Source organism: Ceratotherium simum, chromosome 20 (assembly GCF_057802395.1).
Source record: "Ceratotherium simum simum isolate JZ-2026a chromosome 20, ASM5780239v1, whole genome shotgun sequence".
Taxonomy (NCBI): Eukaryota; Metazoa; Chordata; class Mammalia; order Perissodactyla; family Rhinocerotidae; genus Ceratotherium; species Ceratotherium simum.
The window spans coordinates 11,798,735-11,819,522 of record NC_141919.1 but is presented as its reverse complement, the minus strand read 5'-3'; the positions used below and the strand labels follow the sequence as shown (position 1 = coordinate 11,819,522).

The following is a 20,788-nucleotide window of genomic DNA, read 5'->3' as shown; positions in this document are numbered from 1 at the left end:
CCTGTGTGTGTATTTGTAAATTAAACTACATGTAATTATATTGTAAGATCCATTTTCTTTTGTAAGGTGAGGGAATTTTTTTTATTTTTATATTCCATTTTATAAAAAATTTTAAACCTATAAAAGTACAGCAAATAGTATAATAATAAAGTGAACCCTTTGTTTGCATCATAAGCTTCAATAATTATTAGTATAATTTTTTTATGTATCTTCCACTCCCAATTATGTTACTGTTAAATCATAAACATCCTATCCTTTTATCAGTAAATACTTCTGTATATATTTCTAAAATCTTATTTTTAAAAGCTCTCTTCTCCCAGGTTTTAGGAAAGATACTGAGTAGGATGAAATCAGGTAACGTGACTGTCTGTTTTTTATTGTTTTGCTGGGGAACAACTTTAGGTTGGATTTGATCCTCACCATCACATGCGCGTGCCGGCAATACCTCCAAACCTGACAGGCATTCCAGGAGGAAAACCGTGAGTACCTCTGTGCTCATGTGTGCCAGCCCCGGGCCCTGGCTGGCCCTCTAGACTTTGAACACTGCTAGACAGCGTGGGGGGTTCCTGTGGCTTGCGTGTTTTTCCTTGCAAAGTATTTTTCACTTTCTCTTAGCACAAGGAAAGAGATAATGAGGTGGGGTTTTGTATTTTCAATTTAAAATCTTGCGCTTCTAATATGGAAATGCAAATTGCTGAGGCATCTCCAAGCAGTCAGGTCTTCTCTGTCTGTTACTGATTTCAAGGCAAGGCTTTTGTTGCCTTGGAAAAAAACGTCGTATGTGCAAACCTGGATGCTCAAAATTTGAGCATATTGGGAAAAGACATGCCAAACTTCAAAGACTGAAAAGAAAGAAGTGTAGTCTTAACACTCGATTGTGTTTCTGGAAAAGGTAGCTTGCTCAGTTGGCTTCTTGTCTTGTGAGCTGGGTGTTTAGAGTCTCTGTATTCACAGCCCCCTTGAGTTATGAAGATAAAACACACACACCAGTTGTTCCAGCCTCTTCCTATACGTTCTAATCCCTCGCCGTATCTTGTTGCACATCCTTCATTTCAATCCAGTGCACCTTTTATTGCCATCTATGCACAGTTCTCTCTGCTGTTTGGCTTCATCTTCTCAGATACAAAGACTTTGCTATAAAATAACACTGGCTTTTCTTTTAAAATCCTAGCCTGCTCCCTCTCTCCTGTCTTTTAGGAAGCACCCCCCTGCAGACCCTCCCTGCCTTGTTAATCACATGTGTATATTTATTCTAATTGGTCTTTGCATTGATATCCGCTCTGTCACTATACACACGCTGCTTCTCCAATCCCTAGTGCTCTCACCTGCCCTCTGCTATCCAGACTTCACCCTCAGGAGCAGTCAAGTCCGCCTCTCCCAGAGGCTTCCCTGGTGGCTTGCTTGTCTCAGGGCATTTGCTCTTTCTGGTCCTTCTTGTAACACATTTTCTGTGGCCTGCTGTCTCACTTCAGGTCTCTGCTAAGATGTCGCTTATGAGCGTTGTGCCTTGACAACCCTAACAAAGCATCCTTCTCTCCCTCCCCATCATCCCTCTTGTCTATTCCCTGCTTTTTTCATACTTGTCTACAGCCGTTGTTTGCCTCTCCCCACTTGAATGTAAGTTCCATGAGAGCAGAGCAGAACTCTTTGCTGTTCAGTTACAGCTCCAGTGCGTAGCATGCTTCTGGTTCATATTTGGTGCTCACAATATATACTGAATGAATGAATGAATAGATGGAGATACGTGCCGATCTCGCCCTTTTCTGACCTCCCCCACTACTATACACTCAGGTCCTCAGTTATCACCCTGTTGTTTCCTGCGTGTCCTCTCTTTCTCCCTAAGTTGCCTGCCCCTCACTGTTAATCATGCCTGACCTTGACCTTCTCTTCCCTTTCCACCTGATGCAGCAAGCTCTTGGTTCTTCCACCTGTAACTTACTTCTCTACAGACTCTACCCTAAACTTCTGTGTTGCTCAAACACAATGCTGGCTCCATAGCCAAGCTGCTCAGTAAATATTTGACTGATTAATATGGGAAACAAGCAAATTAGGCTTTTGAGTTCCTTGAGAGTTGAAGGTATAAATATCAATTACCGTAAAATTCTGTGTACTTGTGTGTGTTCTGCAAATAGTTGTTGACTGACTGACAAGTCTTGTTGACTAAGAACTCTGATGTATTTGAAGGTAGAAGTTTGGTCTATTTCAAGCAGTGACTAAATAACAAGGTCATAGGATTAATCAAATGACTCCAATACCTATAAGCTCCATCTGAACCTGTGGGGAGAGGGGTTCCTTTAGCGAAGAGGTATCGTCCTGTGTTCAGCTACTGCGTAGTTACCACTTAATTAACCAGCATTTAGTTAACCCAGAGCTGTAGTATAACCAGTAGAGCAGATGAGGTGGTGCTTCTCGTCTCACCTTCTGCCCAGAGGCCACAAGGGGTGAAAGTGTGTTAGGTGTATTTAAAGAAGCAACGACAGTCTTGGTTTGGGGTTGGGCCACTTGAACCACTGTAGAATCACAGCTGGTCTGATTCAGGTGGTGCTTCTGAGCCTTGAGCTGGGCTCTCTTCCTTCCCCCAGTCATGACTCATAGCATTATAAAAATTTTGAGATCCATCTGGGAGGGTTGATGGGTTGGAGGATGGTTGAGAGCTTTTCTTCCTGGCAGTGATGGAGTCATACCCAACGCAGTTGGCAAATGACACTAGTGTGTGGTGTGGTCAATAGAGTATGACAGTTCTGGAGTGTGACAGATCCAAGTTTGAATTCTGACCCTGCTAATTAACAGCTAGGAAGAGAGTGATTTTGTGTACCATTTCATAGCTTTGTGAACTTCAGTAAACCAGAGCTGGCACCTCCCAACAAGGAGGGTATGAGGATGGACTAAGATGATATGAAATATATTTAGTACTTAGGTTTGCCACATGGTGGCTATTCAATCAACTGCAGCATCATTTCCCATTCAGCTTTGGGTCAGAGTATTATCAGTTTTTCAACTGCTTATGCAGTAGAGAATGTATTGTAGGGGGCAGAAAAGGCCCAAAAGATTAGATTGAGTAAATTAGACCTCATGCTCCTGTCACTGGTATGTCTTTACCTAACAAGGCATCAAGACATACAAAATCATGCTCATTTATGCATATAGAGATAATATACTTTCATTATAGATTTTTACAGGAGAAATGGTTACGTGGCTTTCCAGATTATAAGATACAGAACTGTGAAACTTGATGTTGTGCGTATTTTTCAACAGAACAAGTATTTTTCATGCTGGAACATAAATATAAATCACCTAAAAGCCTCCCCCTCCACTCACAGAGTAACTGCCTCTCTCCAGAAAGACTTAAAACAGTTGTGCTTCTCTCTCCTAATTATTTTTACAAAATGAATTGCTAGATATTATCAAAAATTTTAATTGAATGCGTGTTCCAAACTAATGAATAAAGTAGCATTTATTTGATAATTCACATTGGGTCTTCTTGTCTATTCTGATGAATTAGCAAGGGTTCCACTCAGTATGTATTGGAATGACAACATAGTTTAATTTCAACATGAGCCAAAAATGGACTTTCTCCCTCACCTGCTACTTAAATGAGGCTTCTGTAAATAGTGTAAAACTGTTCAGTTAAAACCATGGTACTAATTGTATTATGAGATGTGGCATGTGCGTCAGCCATAACAAAAGATCCCAGGTTTATGGGTTTTAGGCTGCTTGCAATTCAGAAATTGTTCTCTGTTTTATTTATTTTTTTTTATAAAGCAAGATTTTTCAAAATAGGAACAATACTTGACACATAGTAAACCCTCAACAAGTATTTGTTGGCTGGCTAAGCTACCAGTGGGTTCACAAGCTACTTAGAACCTAATTTCCTATTGTACTTTATAAAGTACAATAGCCAGACCTTTAATTGTGAATTCAAGGTCTACTTCTGTCTTGTGAGACATTGAAAACTGGGAGGAGGTGTTGCACAGTATGAGAAAAATGGGTAAACATGACAGAATTGGGCCTCTTAGAGAGAGTAAGTGAGGTGGAGGTGGGAAGGCCAAGGACCTTCTTTAAGTTAGATTTTCATCAAAAGATGATGAGCCAAATAAAATAACTTCGATGCACATGCTTTAAAAAGAACGACTTGCAGATGGCTTGATTGTTTGAAGTATGGTTCTGTCAGAAAGTCCAAACTTCTCTGTTCTTCACCATCTCCCTTCGAGAGCCAGTCTTAGCCGTGTGTGTGTGTGTCTGTGTCTGTGTCTGTGTCTGTGTCTGTGTCTGTGTGTGCACGCGCCACGCTGACAGAGTACAGGTCGCTATATTTCACTGGCTCCCTCATCGTCTCCCTCCAGCCCTATGTTTCTAGTTACTTCCTGGGCATCTCAGCTATGCATCTTGAGTGTGTATTCCTTGCACTTCAAATTCATCATATTCATAAAATGCTCCCCCAGGTTAAATCTTCCTCCCTATTTGATGATTTTTCAGTAACTACTAGCACTCTGTTTCTTGTTTTCTGAGCCCAGAAAGTCAGTTGTTATTGATTCTGTTCTCACATCTAATTAGTGAAGTCCTACAGAATTTTATATCTGCTGTTACTTCTAGCATATCATCCTTCCCCTTGCCTAGTTCAGATTCCCCATTACCTCTCGTATAGATTATTGAAATAATTGTCTCTTATTCCTGCTGTCCATCGTACTCCTTGTTACCAAATTTATTCTGTGAATGGCTTTGCCCCAATAATGTCCCATTCCTTCTTGCAAAAAAAACCCTTCATTAAATTCTGTTTGTGGAGTTCTCAGGCTGGCATTCTAGCATTATATAGCTCCCTTTTATAGTGTTGTATTGGGTTATATATCTCTCTGCTATGTTTTATCAGGCTGTGCTTGGGCCAGCTCTTCCAACCACTTACTGTGGAATTGTTGAATAAATGAATCTCTGGATTAAAACCAATTCAGAAGTTTCTCATATCATTTCACCTCATCCTTTTAGAGCCCATGTTATCTGCTATTCTCACCCCCTGGAATTGTTTTTCCATCTTCCTCCCTCCTTGGTGGAATCCTTTCATTCTGTAAAACCCATCTCTAGTACCATGTCTCTCATGAAACAAAAGCTTTGTCCTTCCTCTTTGAACCACCACAGAACTTCATACTTCCCATCTTCCCCCTGGTATGTAGTCACTTCTGTACTTTTCTCATCAGACTTTCTTTTATTTATTTATTTTATTTTATTTTTTTTGTGAGGAAGATCGGCCCTGAGCTAACATCTGATGCCAACCCTCCTCTTTTTGCTGAGGAAGACTGGCCCTGGGCTAACATCCGTGCCCATCTTCCTCTACTTTATATGGGACGCCGCCACAGCATGTCTTGACAAGCGGTGTGTTAGTGCACGCCCGGGATCCAAACCTGTGAACCCCGGGCCACCAGAGTGGAGTGCATGCACTTAACTGCTAGGCCACCGGGCTGGCCCCCAGACTTTCTAGACGTAAGGCACTTGTGGGCAGGGCCAGTGCCTTACCTGGTGTTATATCTTAGCATGACACATGTCAGGAGTATTTGGATAAGAGACACTTACTATTGCATTTAATTGGATAGACAACAGATCTTCAAGCCTGGGTTTCTCTGATTTCTAGAAAGCTTGGCTTTCGTTACACATTCTGTCCTTCTTGCTAGCTATACATCAAAGAGTTTGTTGAAATTTGATAATAAGTACATAAAAGACCTTTATTTTTTCCAATCTTTTCTTACATACACTGATAGCAAACAGAGGGCCCCATTATGTCCTTACTGCAGGACGGCTCTGGAAATTCCTCATAAGAGAGTTTCAGGAGCATAGTCAGAGCCCACCCAGTGGTTGTGGCTGAGTTGAAGACCGTCCTATCAAACCGTCGAAAGAAAGAAATAGTATGCCTCATTGCTTAACTATTTAAATTCTCAAGGCTCTTTAAAAACCATTTAGTGATTCTTGAGAGGAGAGAAGGGATGTCTTTTCAAGTAAATTAGCATTAAGAATGTATAATACCATCTAAACTTGGAATAATCTTCCTTTTCCTTCCTTTAAGATTTAGTCTTCATGACCTCTTAATTACTAAATCAATTAGCCTTTGTCTCCGTTGTCATCCCTCAGAATCTCAGTCTTTCTCTACAAGCATTGCCGCCTTCCCCTCCTTGCCTGAACTGACACCCGGCCCTCCCCTGAGGGGACCCCTCCACCTGCAGCCCTCTCAGGAGGGCCCTTTCATTTGCCTCACACCCGCCATCCTCAGGGCCAGTGGCGGAGGTGATAAAGGCTATGTCATCCCCCGTTCTCCAGTCTCTTCTAGAAACAAACTCCTCTACCTTTTTGTGGAAAGCCTGCCCTTTTCAGGCTTGTACCGTTGGACTCTACCCACTCCCCGACCTTGTTGGGGGATTTCCCCAATTTATTGAAGACTTCACACTTTTGGCTTAGGGTCTTCCTTCACTTAGAACCTGCCACCATTCTGGGTGACTCTGGTGTTCACATGGTCAGCCCCCCAGGAACCTCGTCTCAGGGCTTGGACCACATCACCTCTGGTGAACTTCTGCCCTTCTCAACTTCAGTTACCTACTGACAGGCTCACAAAGGGGACCTTGTCATCGTCCCTCACTGTGTCATCTCCAAAATCCAAATGTCCGATTCAACACAGCCTCCTCTACCTCCATGTAGCCAGAGTGATCTTTTGAACTGCAAAAGATCTGTTCCCGGCTTCCTCTCTCAAGCCCTGGCCGCTGACTTCTCCCTGGGTTACTGCACTAGCCTCCTGACTAGTTTTCCTTCTTCCTTTCTGCCACCTACAATCCCTTCTTCAGCAACCAGAAGGATCCTTCAAAACATTAACTGAATCACGTCACTCCCCTGAACAGAAGTCTTCAGTGACTTCCTGTTCTACTCAGAATAATGTCCACCCTCCTCATCACAGCCAGCAGGGCCCTTTGTAACACGGCCCCTGCCTCTCTCTCCAGCCTGGCACTCTCCACTGAGCACGCTCTGGCGTTCTTGCTTGGTTCTGCTTCAGGGACTTTGCATTTGCTGTTCCTCTGCCTGGCACATCCCCCTCAGTATGTGCCAGGCCTGTGTCCTTCCTTCAGGTCTCAGCTCACCTCAGACTTCTCTGTCCACTTTTAGGCTCTTTTATCTGAAACCGTATGTGTGTGTGTATGTGCGTGAGAGAGAGAGAGAGAAAGGGCATTTACTGCCGTCTGCTTATATGGTACCTGTTTTCCCTTCTGGATGTAGGCTCTGGAGGATAAGGACTTTGTCTTGTTCACCCCTGATTCCCAGCACCTGATAGTACCTGACTCATATTAGGCATTTAATAAATATTTTCTGACGAAGTGGATAACAAGCATTCTCTCTTGCTCTGGCCTTCGATTTGCCATCCTCCTCCTCCTCATACCATCTTCCTCTTTGCCTAGGTAATTAACACTCATTCTTTATATCGCAGCCCCATTGCCACCTTCCCCATCCTTCTCATTCTGTCAAATTCCTAGAGTACCATGGCAGGTCCACTCTTCATAGCATTGACCATCTGACGTTTTTATATTTATTTGAGTATCTCACTAGTGAATCTGCCCCTCTGCCCACCTGCTGCCTCCCCTCCCGGCTGTAACTTCAGGAGAACGGGAGTATGTGGGTTTTTCTTTCTGTTGTATCCCTGTCCTGTTAGCAAGGTACTTGGCACGTTGGGGTATCCAGTAAATCCGTGTTGAGTGGATGCATCGCTTAGTGAGTCATCATGTGATCGCCCATCTTCTCCCCATTTCCACCTGATGGTGATTATCCTCCTGGTTAGCTGACTCTGACTGTTCTTGCTGGAGATTCCTTAGGTGTAAGCATTCTCTGAGATTCTGCATCTATAGTCTCCTCACTGTGCAATCTGCTCCAGGACTATTCTTTCTGCTCCCTTAGCTTCAGCTATCACTTCTTTGTCGATGACCACGTGTTGATCTTTTTCACCTGACCTCTCTCCTGAATCCCAGTGCTCAACTTTCTGTTCAGCTGGTTGGGTTCCCATCTGCCCTCAAGCTGAAGAAAACCAAAGCGTTTACTTCCAACCTGTGTACCCTTTAGTTATGGGTCCCTGTCACCTTCTAATGTAGTGCGATCCACCTAGTCACCTGTGTTCCAAGCCTTAGAGTCTTGTCCAGCATCTCTCTCTCTCAGGTCACACATCCAGTGTGTCTCCAAGTCTATTGATACCAGATAAGTATCTTACATCCATTGTCTTCCTAGCGTCCCACCTCCTTCCCCCTCAGCAGGTCTGACACACTACCTTTTTTCTAAGCCCAGTTCTGAGCCTTCCTCAGTAGTCTACAGAGAAAGGAAAAGCCCTCCACTGTCTGGCGCCCACGCCTTTCAAAACCACAATGCACGCATCATCCTTTCTGGAGACATTCAGGTGGTTGATGAGAGGCCCTCAGTAATGAGCTGAATTTTGATGAGTGTGGCTAGCCCGTAGATTTTTGCATTAAGGAACCATAAACTGTTTTCATTTGATTCTAAAACTTCCCTGCAGTTTGGCCAAGCTCCTGCTCTTTGTGTACCCACAACTTCTTTCCCTTGGTATGTCTTTCATAAACTTCTTTGTGTAAACAGAACACATTCTAAAGGTCTGTGCCAAAGCAGAATGACATCATTTCCAAACTGGGCTACTGCTTGTGATATCCCTCAAGACAGGCCCAGCTCCTCCCCCCCACCGCTGACATCCCCTGCCTCCAGGACCCCAGCAACGTCACAGCAGCCCCACTCCTGGGCCCCTTCCTGACTTCAGTGCCCTAAGAATAGAGACGTCTGTTGAGGGAAATGTTCTAGCTTATCTTGCATTTAGAACCAAATGTTGTCACAACTGGAAAGCTTTCCTTGGAAATGAACTTGCGATGCAGCTGTTGGTAGGTACTCCCAGGTGGGCCTTTGGGGCAGTCACACAGGACGTCTTTTCAGATTCGAATTCCATTTGGAATTATTAGAATTTGTGATTGTCAAGTCTGATAGGACTTCATCCTTTTTTATTTTCTGTGGGGGGTACTTCTGCCATTTTACTTTCTAAGCCTAGAGACTCTTGACTCCTTAAAGCTTCAAAATTTGGTTTATTGATCTCCATTAGTAAGTCACTTGAAGTGATCTATAGGCAAAACCTCATTGTAGGCTTCTGAATGACCCGAAGTAGAAGGCAGTGCAAGTTTGCAGAGTGCTCCAAAGGAAGCAGGCACTGTACTGCACATTGGCTGTCTTATTTAATTCTCTGTAAACATAGGTAGCATTTTCTCCGTTTGAAAGATTAAAACTAAGATTCAGAGAGGCTAAGTATCTAATGTGACACAGCAGCTGGTGAAGAGTCGACCTGGAATTTGATCATACATCTAGCTCTGTGACTCTGAAAATTGTATTCTTTCCACCATCCTAGGTAAATTTGACTTGTGTGCAAATCATAAGTAGCACTGAATATGTTTTATTTTTCATCTCATTACATGAATCAACGAATCAGTTGAGTAACACTTTTTACATTCTCCTCTTGCTGTCTTTTCTACTCTCTACCAACTTAGAGCATACTCCTTCCACGTTACTGCAGACGGTCAGATGCAGCCTGTCCCTTTCCCCCCCGACGCCCTCATTGGACCCGGGATCCCCCGACACGCTCGCCAGATCAACACCCTGAACCACGGGGAGGTGGTGTGCGCGGTGACCATCAGCAACCCCACGAGGCACGTGTACACGGGCGGGAAGGGCTGCGTCAAGGTCTGGGACATCAGCCACCCCGGCAATAAGAGCCCCGTCTCGCAGCTCGACTGTCTGGTGAGTGAACATGGATGAACCGGACTTAGACCTTCATTCAGAAAGTAGGGCGGGGTGGTGAGAGCACTGGAAGTACAGCAGCACACAGCATGGCTCCCCAGTGGGGAGTTGTCACCACTGGTTTGTGTTCTTTCACTTGGAGATTTCGAGCGCTGGCTAGGCGGTGTGTCTTCCTTCAGTTCTTTAAGGTGAAGTTATCCAGTTCTCCTTATGGGGACTACACCAGTACAGTTTTCATTAACACTGCCCGCTACATGGGAACAGGCAAACCACTTGTTTTCCTGTCTCCTAAAGGAGTTTAAGAAACTAAGAGCCCACAGTGGTTTCTGTGAGAATGTGCGTGAATATCATAACCTGTCACTTTGTGAGATGTGAGTAACTTAATACTTCACGTGCCGAGCACTAGCTCCCCTTAGCTGTTTCGTGGTGTTTGTCCTGGAGTTATTTAGGAAACTGTAGTTTGATTTTCTTCCTTAGACCAGCGGTAGAGTTTTTTGCTGCAGCACAATGTGAGGTCAGTTATGTATACAAGATTCCCATAGCCTCGTGAGCCAGGAGGAGATTGTTTTTTTTCTGTCACTTAACACTCCTTGATCACCTCTAGCCTGCAGTTGATGCTGCTTGATCAAACCCATGATGCACTTTAGCCAGGAAATGTGGGCCAGGTGAAGGGAAGTGACCATTTGGTGGACAGTAGCAGGACCTTCCTCCAGCCGGGTCAGTGCACCGGTTCCCCAGCATGCTGCTCCAGGAGTGTGAGGGCTGCTGCGCTCATGAGTGTGTGCGCCTGTGTGGACAAGTGACTCGGGCAGCTGGTTGATTTGGTGGTAGTGGGAGTGGGTCTAGATCTTTGCATTTTCATGCTAATTAAGATTAAATATCTCAGTACTAAATTTCGTAGATCAAGTTTAAGTACTTCCCTAATTTCATGTAATTTTCTAGCATTAATCCACTTTATCATTGTCATAAGTAAAAAATGGCTCATTAAAACCAGGAGGGAACACAATAGTTTTATGGATTTCTGCTCTCATGTTAATGCTGTTTTCGTTTCCTCATGAGTAATCTCTTGATGGTTTTTGTCTCTACAGAACAGGGATAACTACATCCGTTCCTGCCGATTGCTCCCTGATGGTCGCACCCTAATTGTGGGAGGCGAAGCCAGTACTCTGTCCATTTGGGACCTGGCAGCTCCGACCCCGCGCATCAAGGCAGAGCTGACGTCCTCGGCCCCTGCCTGCTACGCCCTGGCCATCAGCCCCGACTCCAAGGTCTGCTTCTCGTGCTGCAGCGACGGCAACATCGCTGTGTGGGACCTGCACAACCAGACGCTGGTGAGGTGGGTCAGCAGGATCCCTCATCAGGGCGTGAGGAAGAGCCGATTTTACCACATCGTGCCAAAGATATGTGTGTGTGTGTGTCTGTCTGTCTAAAAGATGAAATATAAATATCTTCGTAAAAATTGTTAAGAAAAGGCCCATTTTAAGATGCCTAGAGACAAATTATTGTAAAATCTTGTTTTTTGCACTTTATCCAATAAGGAGGTTGTTTTCTCTTTTTTTTGACATTATACTAAGCATCACCAATTCAGGTTTAAAAAAAATGTGGTTTTATGTAATTAGTGTACATGAGGTTCCCATACCTCGTGAGATTGTTGTTTTCAGTGTTGTCAAGTCAATTCTGACTCCTAGTGCTCCTGTGTCCATCAGAGCGGAACCCTGCCTGGTCTTTTTGCACCATCCTCTCACCTTCCAGTGCTGTATCACACAGTGCTCTGCTGCTATTCATAGGGTTTTCATGGCCCACTTTTTTGGAAGTGGGTGGCCAGGTCCTCCTTCCTAGTCTGTCTTAGTCTAGAAGCTCCGTTGAAACCTGTCCACCATTGATGACCCTGCTGGCTGGTATTTTAAATAGTGGTGGCATAGGTTTCAGCATCATAGCAACATGCAGACGTCACAGTATGTCAACTGACAGACAGGTGGGGTGGTTCCCTGACTGGGAAACAAACCTAGGCCGAGACAGTGAGAGAGCTGAATTCTAACCACTAGACCACCAGGGCTGGCTCATGAGCTCATTAGACATCTGTAACTTGCCATCTATGCTTGCTAACAAACCATCATTGTCAATAGACAGAAGATGCACAGTGTGTGGCACTATCTGTGGTACCGTATGTATCCGACATGTTTATTCCTTCAAAAAATAATTCTTGACCACTTACCATGGGCCCAGACGTTGTGTTTGGTGCCATTCACCCTGAAGAGGTCTAGATTATCTGTAGTCCCACCTTTATGGATGGATGCACAGAACTAAGATGTCTGTTTAGAAATGAGATCGTGTAGGGTTGGTGTTGACAGGTAAAGCCCTGAAACGAGCCTTCAGCTGTCAGCACCTGAGAGAGCAGAAGCAAGAGGTGTGATCTGCTAAAGGGCGTGAGAATGTTGTAACCAGGCCTAGCCACACAAGGGGCGTGTGTAAGGAAAAGAGGCCTCCCCTGTCTGTCTGTAAGGTATTTTGCAGGACTGAGCTCTATATATTATTCCAAAATCAAAATGGTCATCACTTTGTTTCTTTGGGGCACGGCTCCTGCCAGGAGCTGCTTTTAATCCCTTCTCCCAGCAGCATCTTGTCCGTCGCAGCAGCTGCTGGGGCAGCCGAGTCATATTGAGCTGTTTCTGTGTGCCTCACTTGGGAGCGTGGCCTTTTGTCTTGCACAGCCACCTGCGGTTGTATCATTGCTCACTGGCGGAATTTGCTCTGCTGTGTCCTGCGCCCATCGCTATCACTTTGTAGAAGGGGAAGTAAATTCTTTACATCCTCATAAATTCTTGAATAGGTCTCAGAATGTATCTGTGATTAGTTCACATACATGTAGCTGTGGGTTTTTTTTGTTTATTTCAGTCGGGGATTTTCTTCCATCAGTTCTATCGTGTTTTAACATAAGAGGAACTTGAGGAGTACTTCCTAAGTGTTCAAAGATAAGAAATGTAGGAAAGTCAGCATCTCAGTTAAACTTCAGTCTCCTTACATATAGGAGAGAGAGACATAATTGCTTTGTTATTACTTTGAATAATTAGGAAACATAATAAATCAAAATGAAATCTACAAATAAGGCCTGCAGTGAAATTGATCACTGAGGCATTCTAAATTGAGTTCACTTAAAAACTAACTTTTCAAAAGTTTTCCCTCTATTTTGACATTTTCAGGCAATTCCAGGGCCACACAGACGGGGCGAGCTGTATTGACATTTCTAACGATGGCACCAAGCTCTGGACGGGCGGCCTGGACAACACGGTCCGGTCCTGGGACCTGCGCGAAGGGCGGCAGCTGCAGCAGCACGACTTCACCTCGCAGGTGCGCGCTTGTGCCCAGGACATGTTAGAAGACGTGGTTTTGTGAAATACAGGACATCCTTAAGAAGGGGCATTTCATTTATCATGTGACTTTGGACTCTGGATTAGATACTGAAAATTTTATTGTTTTCTGTCAAAATACAACAGTATATATTTTATTAAGAGATTTAAAAATATCATTTATTATAAGCTTTTAGCAGGCGTCTATTTCAAAGACCATTATTCTGTATATATTTGAATTTTACGTAATTGATTAGTAAATTACATTATGGAGATCTGTCTTATTACTTCAGGATCACCTGTTTGGCTTTCGTTTCTTCCTGTACAATTCAAATTATCTTGATTTTCTTCATAATTTAAGTAGTGTCCCCAGAAGAAATAGTACCTCCCAGTTAAGGGAAGTGTGTCCTCTGTAGCTACTATCACTCTCACCTGTTTTAATTCCAGATCTTTTCTCTGGGCTACTGCCCAACGGGAGAGTGGCTTGCAGTGGGGATGGAGAACAGTAATGTGGAAGTGCTACATGTCACCAAGCCAGACAAATACCAGCTGCATCTTCACGAGAGCTGTGTGCTGTCACTCAAGTTTGCCCACTGTGGTAAGCAAGCCTCTCTGGTCCATTTTCTGTCAGCCAGATTTGTTCCTTCTGCTCTCCTGCTACTTCATTTAAGTCGAGTCTTTTAGTTCATTAACATTAGTTCATTAACGTGTCCCTCCTCAAAATTATGTTACTTCCCTATACGTGCCTGTTTCCCTAATGCTACGTAGTTTTCTGGCATTAATCCACTTTATCCTTGTCGTAAGTGTAAATGACTCATTAAATCTAGGAGAGTAGGCTTATTTTTTCAGTGAAAAGAAACTCTTGTTTGTTGTAAATCAGATGAGTTTTCTGTGACTAGTTTGATGCTCTATAAAGCAAATCTGACTAACACGAACATGGCTTTTTTCGAAATCTTCTTCCTGTAGGGAAATGGTTTGTAAGCACTGGAAAGGACAACCTTCTGAACGCCTGGAGAACACCATATGGGGCCAGTATATTCCAGGTAACACTCACTTTGTTCAGCCTTCACTCTCTGTGTGCTCCCTGCGTGGCGGCTGTTTAACCCAACCCTCTCTGTGCGATCTTGCAGATCAATAATGCACATAAGTGTCCTAGGTGGTAGGAGCTAGTGTTTATTCCCATTGTGCAGAGAGGAAAACTGAGCCTGAGGGAGGTACTGGCACAGCTGCAGCCATGGAGCTGGGGATCTTCTCCAGTTCCCCTGAGCCTGGAGCTGAGCTGCTGTGCCCTTTGCATTAACCGGCTCTTCATGCCTAGGTCCCTTTGTGTACCAGAGTAGAGGTTTCTGTCTCTGTAGCTTTTCTTTTCTTTGTGTTATATCTTTTTAAAATTTGAGGATTTTGTAGAATACTCTTATTAGTATTGTTGTTTCTTTGAATTTTTTCTCCAAAAAAGAGTGTTATGGAAAAGTTCAGTAAATCTTGATTAATTTTATAAACTTTTATTCTTCTTATTGACTCAGTGGTACTTTGTGTAGTTTGTGAAACATAATACATAGATACAATCTCCTCTCTCTTACTGGTGTGTGATTTCATAGGAAAGTTTAAGAAGACTACTCTTTTTAACATATATTTAGGATATGTTTTAAGTATTCTTTTTTTAGGAATAACATAACAGATTTGCAGTTTTCTTGACCAAGTGATATTGAGCCATCATAGAGTAGACTGTAATTCAGTTGAATCTAAAAATATATATTGAGTGAAGATACTGTGCAAAGATAATCAATAGGACAAAAATAACTGATTCTTGCTGTCATGAAGTTTATAATCTTTTGTGTGTGTGTATAAAGTTTAATACAGTGTTTTTTGTATTGTGGGTCACAACTTTTTAGATGGTCCAAGCAGGACTTAAAAAAAAAAGAAATAAAAAATATTAGAATGCATCTTTTGTAGAAAGTGTATTATGTCTTACATATATATACTAGGTTGTGAAGTAAAATGTATTTATTGCAGGTTGCGATCAAAACAGTTTGAGAAACACTGGTAGTGGGTTAGCAGCTGCGTGTCAAACATTTATTTCTTAAGTGTTCAAAGTCCTGGTTAAGATCCTGGGGTTTGTTTGTTTGTTTGTATGTTCATTTGTTTCGTAGCGCAGGTCAGTTAAAAGTGAACAGTGAACCCTCTGTGGTTAGTGTATTTGAACAATGTATCTAGAACGCTAAGTGTGGTACATTTTTCTTTCTAACTGTTGAATCCCACTCCCTTGCAAATTTGTATTCTATTTCTACATGGGAAAATTAGGTTTTACATTAGAAATATTTTTATGTTCTCTATCTCAAAAAATGTGGTTTTGTCAATGCCGTTTTCCAGGTAAGACGCCTTTACTTGTGTGCCTTTGTAAGGAAACCGAGGCTTAGACAGATTAAGCGATGCACCAGGTGTTCCTAGCTTCTCCTAAATCCAGGCCATCTGAGTGAGGTTGAGGGTTCTTCATACCAGGAACACTGCTTTCAACTGTCTGGAGAACGGGATTTGTAGTGGGGCCTTGCTTCGTCAGCAGACGGGCTCGTACCACTGACTTGCCTGGCACCTGGTGTCCCCAGTGCAGGAGTCTGTAGGCTAACATGGTGGAGTGTCCCTAGGAGTGACCCCGGCTCAGCCACTTCAAGGAAGCCCTTGCCTGGGCTCCTCTTTGTCAATGGAACACATGAGGCTTCTTTTTGCTCCAAGTCCTCCAATCCTGCCTGTCAGTCTTCATGGGTTTTTCTTTCAGTAATCGACATTTTTGTTTCTATTTCTTTCCTAGTCCAAAGAATCGTCATCAGTGCTTAGCTGTGACATCTCTGTGGATGACAAATACATTGTCACTGGCTCTGGGGATAAGAAGGCCACGGTTTATGAAGTTATTTATTAAGGACAAATCTTCATGCGAACTGGACTCCTTCTCCTTGTAGCACTTTGTTCTATGGTCCTTTCTTCCCCCGCATCTAAAACCAAGGATTTCAATGCTCTTTGCAGTTGTGGAGTTAAACCCCCTTCGTTCCCCTACTTCCTCCATGCTGTTGAATTGTGAATACTCTTAAGAACCTATGATACCAAATCTTCGGCTATCTACTTGGAAGAACATGGAATAACCATACTTAACAGTGAACGGAATCTTTAATTATGTATTATATCTGTAATATATTTATTTTGTTTAAAGAAGGCTTTCTAACAATGACTGACTAAATGAAGCTGTCTGCTCCTGCATTGATAATGAAGATGCATTGTATTTGATATCCTTCGCCCCCTTTTTTTGGCAAAGGAGGGGAAAAGATGGTTTAAAATAATTGATTAAAAATGTCACTAAATGTAGACTAATGACTGTATAGAGATGTGAAATGTATAATTACATATGGAAGCAATATGTTGCTATGTTGTTAGATTTTTTGTTTTTGTTTTCTACTTATTTTAATTTGTTTGGAAATTTGAACAATTAAAACATGACAGGCCACATCATATTCATTTGAGTCTATTTGGACAACTTTAACCAATATATCTAGAGCTTTAGAATATATTCTATAAAAGTAATTGGACTTTTTCCTTTTTCTTTTTTTGACTTGTTGACAAGTGTCTTTGTAATACGTTTTTAATTCCTTTTTTTATTGTATTATAGACAGATGAACAAATTAAGTCTGGCCTCAGAGAGAGAACTTAATCCCTTCTGGATATTTTTGCCATGTTTCTTTGCAAAGGGAGATGTTTATCTTTGGACAGTTTTGTCATGAGGAGAAATTATGGGCTATTTTTTGGCATATTCTTGGGGAACTGCACAGATTCAGGGGAGGATTCCTCCTGCTGTGCAAGTCAAGGCTTTTACAGAAAAAGGACATCAGAGGAGGATTTGCAAGGACCGCCCTCTGAAAACCAGAAAGAATGGACTCTCACCTGGGAGGAGGACTTGTTTTCTTTACATCCGGTTCTTTCCACGTCTTAGTTGGATGTCCGTGAAATGGACACAGGCTGTGCCATTGTGCCAGAAACATTGTGTTATCTTTTATGTTGTTGTTGTTGCTGTTAAACTATGATATGTGACTCCTTTTTTATTATTATTTTTTTTTGAATGCTTTAAAAATCTTTTAAGTCTGTGGATCTGCTGATGTACAGTGCCTTTGCTGCTATGGATCAAAATCAAGAGAACCGTGTAGATAAACTTTATTGTATAAGTAGAAAATTACTTAATTTCATACTAGAAATGGATGGATGCTGCAAGTTGAAATGGACTGTCCATTGACGTTCCTAATGTGGTAGCAGAAAAAAATGGTGTCTTAAGTGCTTAGTGTTTGATGTCATTAACAGTTTCGTAAAACTCTACAGTGTAGAAAGATTTTGATACTAAACTGTGCATTGTACATAGTTCTAATGCATTGTATTGACCACCAGTACTTATATAATGGTAGATTGTTTGTGCATTCAGACTTTTAAGCATTAAACATAAATAACTTCTAGTATGCTTATTTCTAATTCTTTGTTTGGCTGCCTTTAGTTTATTTTTTATCTTTGACCCTGCCACTCTATTAAAAATTATTAATTTAATTCAAGGGAGCTTGGTGTCAAAGTAATGTGGGTTTTTTCATTGTTGCTACTTCAGTTTTTATTTTCACTTGAGAAGAGCTAGAAGGGAGAGCAGACAGGTTATCAGTGCCGGGTTGCTACAAAATATTTATTGAGTTCCCCTTTGGTTTGTAAAAATATTGTCTATTGAAACAGTTGTGATGTTACTCAAAGCCTTGATGCTTTAGAACTGCACTGTTCAATATGGTTACCACTAGTCATTTGTGCCTGTTTAAATTTAACTGTATTAAAGTTAAAAATTCAGTTTATCAGTCACGCTAACTACATTTCAGTTGTTTCAGTAGTCACATGTGGCTGATAGCTACCGTATTGGACTACACACATTTATAGAACATTTCTGTCATCAAAGTAAGTTCTGTGGGATAATACTTCTTTAGAGTTAGCCCGTGCATACCATTTGCAGCCATTTGGGTTCGGGAAACATTTCCAATGTAATGCACTGAAGTTTTTGAACACACAAGGCCTCTTGGGCTGCTACTGGTTGGGTGCGAAGGTTGTCCACCTAAGGAGGAGCTTAAAGAATTCTGAATTCCTGGGACTCAAAAACCTGACATTTTTAAGGCTCCGCTGGGAAGAAGGCTGGAGGTTTGGAGCCCCATGGTGATCTTGGAGTGTGCTCGGTGATCAGCTGTAAGAGGACTGATGCTTGCGGTGCTAAGCAGAGGTCAGCGGTGTTCGTCAGTGGGGTTGGAAGCGGGACCTCAAATGCAAGTGCCGTGAGTGCTGCTACCGCGGAGGATAACGTCTCTAAAGTGTTCTTAGCTCAGTCAATTTTCTGTGTGCCCCTATTAAAATTTCTTAAAAAATGATAGAGATTTGGAGTAAAAGAAAAATCATTTGGCACAAAGAGTATGATACTTGCACACTGCGTTTATACTTATATAGGAGAAAAGTGCCTGCCTCGAGGAGTTAAAATTCCGTGGGTGCCTGATGGGTTAAGTCTGCGATGCCCTTCAGGCTTCCCTTTAGAGAGATCCAAAACATTGGGTGTTGTACTGGATTAAAAATGGAAATAAATGCATACATGAACCTAGCTTTTTAAAACAAATGGGCACCTATTTCTATCATTGCCGAGGTTTTATCAAATTAGATTTTTGTGTCTTTGATATAAATCTCAGGCCTGGATTGATCTGTATTTAATGTTGCTGATTTGTAATTATAACTTGGTTTACCATAGTTGTTACTCCAACTATGGTCTTGCAGAGTTTGAAGAACAAAGACAAGAATCACCCTGAACCAGGGAGAACTCAGTTCTGGTGAAAGAACAGAGTGGTGTGGGACTGAAAGGTTGACTTACGTAGAACTACCAAGAAACGGAAACCCAGGTTGAAGAAGCCATCAAAGCCTTCCTAAGACTGGCAGATCAAGTGTAGAGTAACACACTCCAAGATCTTCACGTTTTTACAGGTACACACCTCACTTTTGGGCCACTACTGAGCAGGGTGGCTTCTTAGCCAGTGAGCTTCTTGGCCAGCCTTGTCCTGGAATGGTGCGTGCCAAAATTTTAACTGCACCCTGTAACACCTACAAGTGGTTGGAATCCACAGCCATGGAATATCCAGAAACTCAATGTCAAACCATCTCACATAGCCATGACATTCTGGAATACTGCAGCCAAGAGTAGGGGACATGGCTGTCCTAGAGTCAGAAGGCGGCATTCTGGATGGAGGAGCAGTGCACTTGCCAGCCTTTGTGAGCAACTAGACCATCAGCGATACCCTCGGCTGTCAACTCTGCTGCTTTGTGCATCCTCATTCTGGATGTTCTTGCAGTGGTGTTGTATAACACAGAATCAAAATGTCCAACTTAGGGTATTTGTCAATTGATATTTTTGGCAGTTGTAAGGAAATTCACAAATTCCAATTCCTTGCCCCGCATTCAGTAAGCAATTACAAAACTATAAAGATGTTGTGACAAAAAAATTCTGTGACATAGTTGGATGCTCGTTTCTGTAGCTACCCAGCTCCTGGGCAACCTGTAGAGGGGTGTTCATCAGTGAGCTCTGGGTCCTGCCACCCCTCAGTTTCTCATTGGGGCATCAGCGATAGAAGCAGTGGCTCACAACCATCCATATTCTTTTGAGCTAGTTGCATTTATTTGCTTTTCGGTTCAAACTTCCATTCAGAACTGGCAATGAAAATGGTTTTTTTGATAACCCGAATACGTCAGAAGACCTCTCATTCATTAGAACATTTTAACAGCAGTTCTATCATATTGGTAGGAACTAACTCTTGTTATAAGCTACTGTTAGCATTTTATTTTAGTTTTGTTTGGGCTTTTGGCAGCAAGTGACAGAATCTTTTGGGTCCCAGATAGAATTAGTGGGGGAACTGGTCTCTAGTTTGCCTCTCCCCAGGGAAGGGAATTCTCAGCTGGCAACTTCGGTATTTGGCCTTCAGGGAAGGAGAACTCCCACCGGGCTGCCTGCAGTCCAGAAGAAAACCGTGAGCGCAAGCGTTTCCCCAAAAGTCCCTTTTGCTCTTGCAGCAGGCCTAGACAGGCTGGATGCTGGAATACTGAATTTACACAAAAGCGCACAAAGGATGAGAGGAGCAAAGTGATTCACCCGAACTCCTTATCTCCTGGGGAAGAGAAGCTGACCTGAAGCCCAAGGCTCCAGACTTGTAGTCAGAATTCTGTGTCATCTGCCCAGCATGGCAGATTGGAAGAAAAACAGAAGAGTAGTGTTACAGACCTCTCCGCCTCCCTGCTCTGGCCCAGTCACGCAAGTTAACTGACATCACAGAACCTCTTGAAAACTTCTTAAATCAATCACAAATTGTTTTTTGAGTTCCTATGACGTGTCTACCTACCATGGACTGAATGCAGTACATACATTGCAAAAACCCACTGGTGGGTGAGCAGGCTTCCCCAGGCATGACCCTGGTGACCTTGGTGACCCTGGGCATCTTGCTGTCTAAAGCAGGGAGCCCCACCCCTTAACTTCCCATTATGGCTTCATGAGAACATCCAGAGCTAACAAGTTTTATGTTATTTTGGAAGGAGATTTAAACTCAACGTAAATG

The 20,788-nt window shown here is 42.7% G+C and overlaps 1 protein-coding gene across 10 annotated transcripts in view; it reads left to right on the top strand.

Moving 5' to 3' along the window:
- TLE4 (TLE family member 4, transcriptional corepressor) overlaps positions 1-17,638 on the top strand; it is a 140,458-nt gene extending 122,820 nt beyond the window's left edge. For all 10 annotated transcript variants that reach the window (XM_087444441.1, XM_087444438.1, XM_014794696.2 and 7 more), the window contains 7 exons: positions 403-479; positions 9,552-9,801; positions 10,890-11,137; positions 13,002-13,149; positions 13,596-13,746; positions 14,115-14,191; positions 15,955-17,638. In XM_087444441.1, coding sequence (XP_087300567.1) covers positions 403-479; positions 9,552-9,801; positions 10,890-11,137; positions 13,002-13,149; positions 13,596-13,746; positions 14,115-14,191; positions 15,955-16,062 — 1,059 coding nt within the window. In that variant the 3' untranslated portion in view covers positions 16,063-17,638. The remainder of the gene's footprint in view (positions 1-402; positions 480-9,551; positions 9,802-10,889; positions 11,138-13,001; positions 13,150-13,595; positions 13,747-14,114; positions 14,192-15,954) is intronic.
- Positions 17,639-20,788: the final 3,150 nt, after the last annotated feature.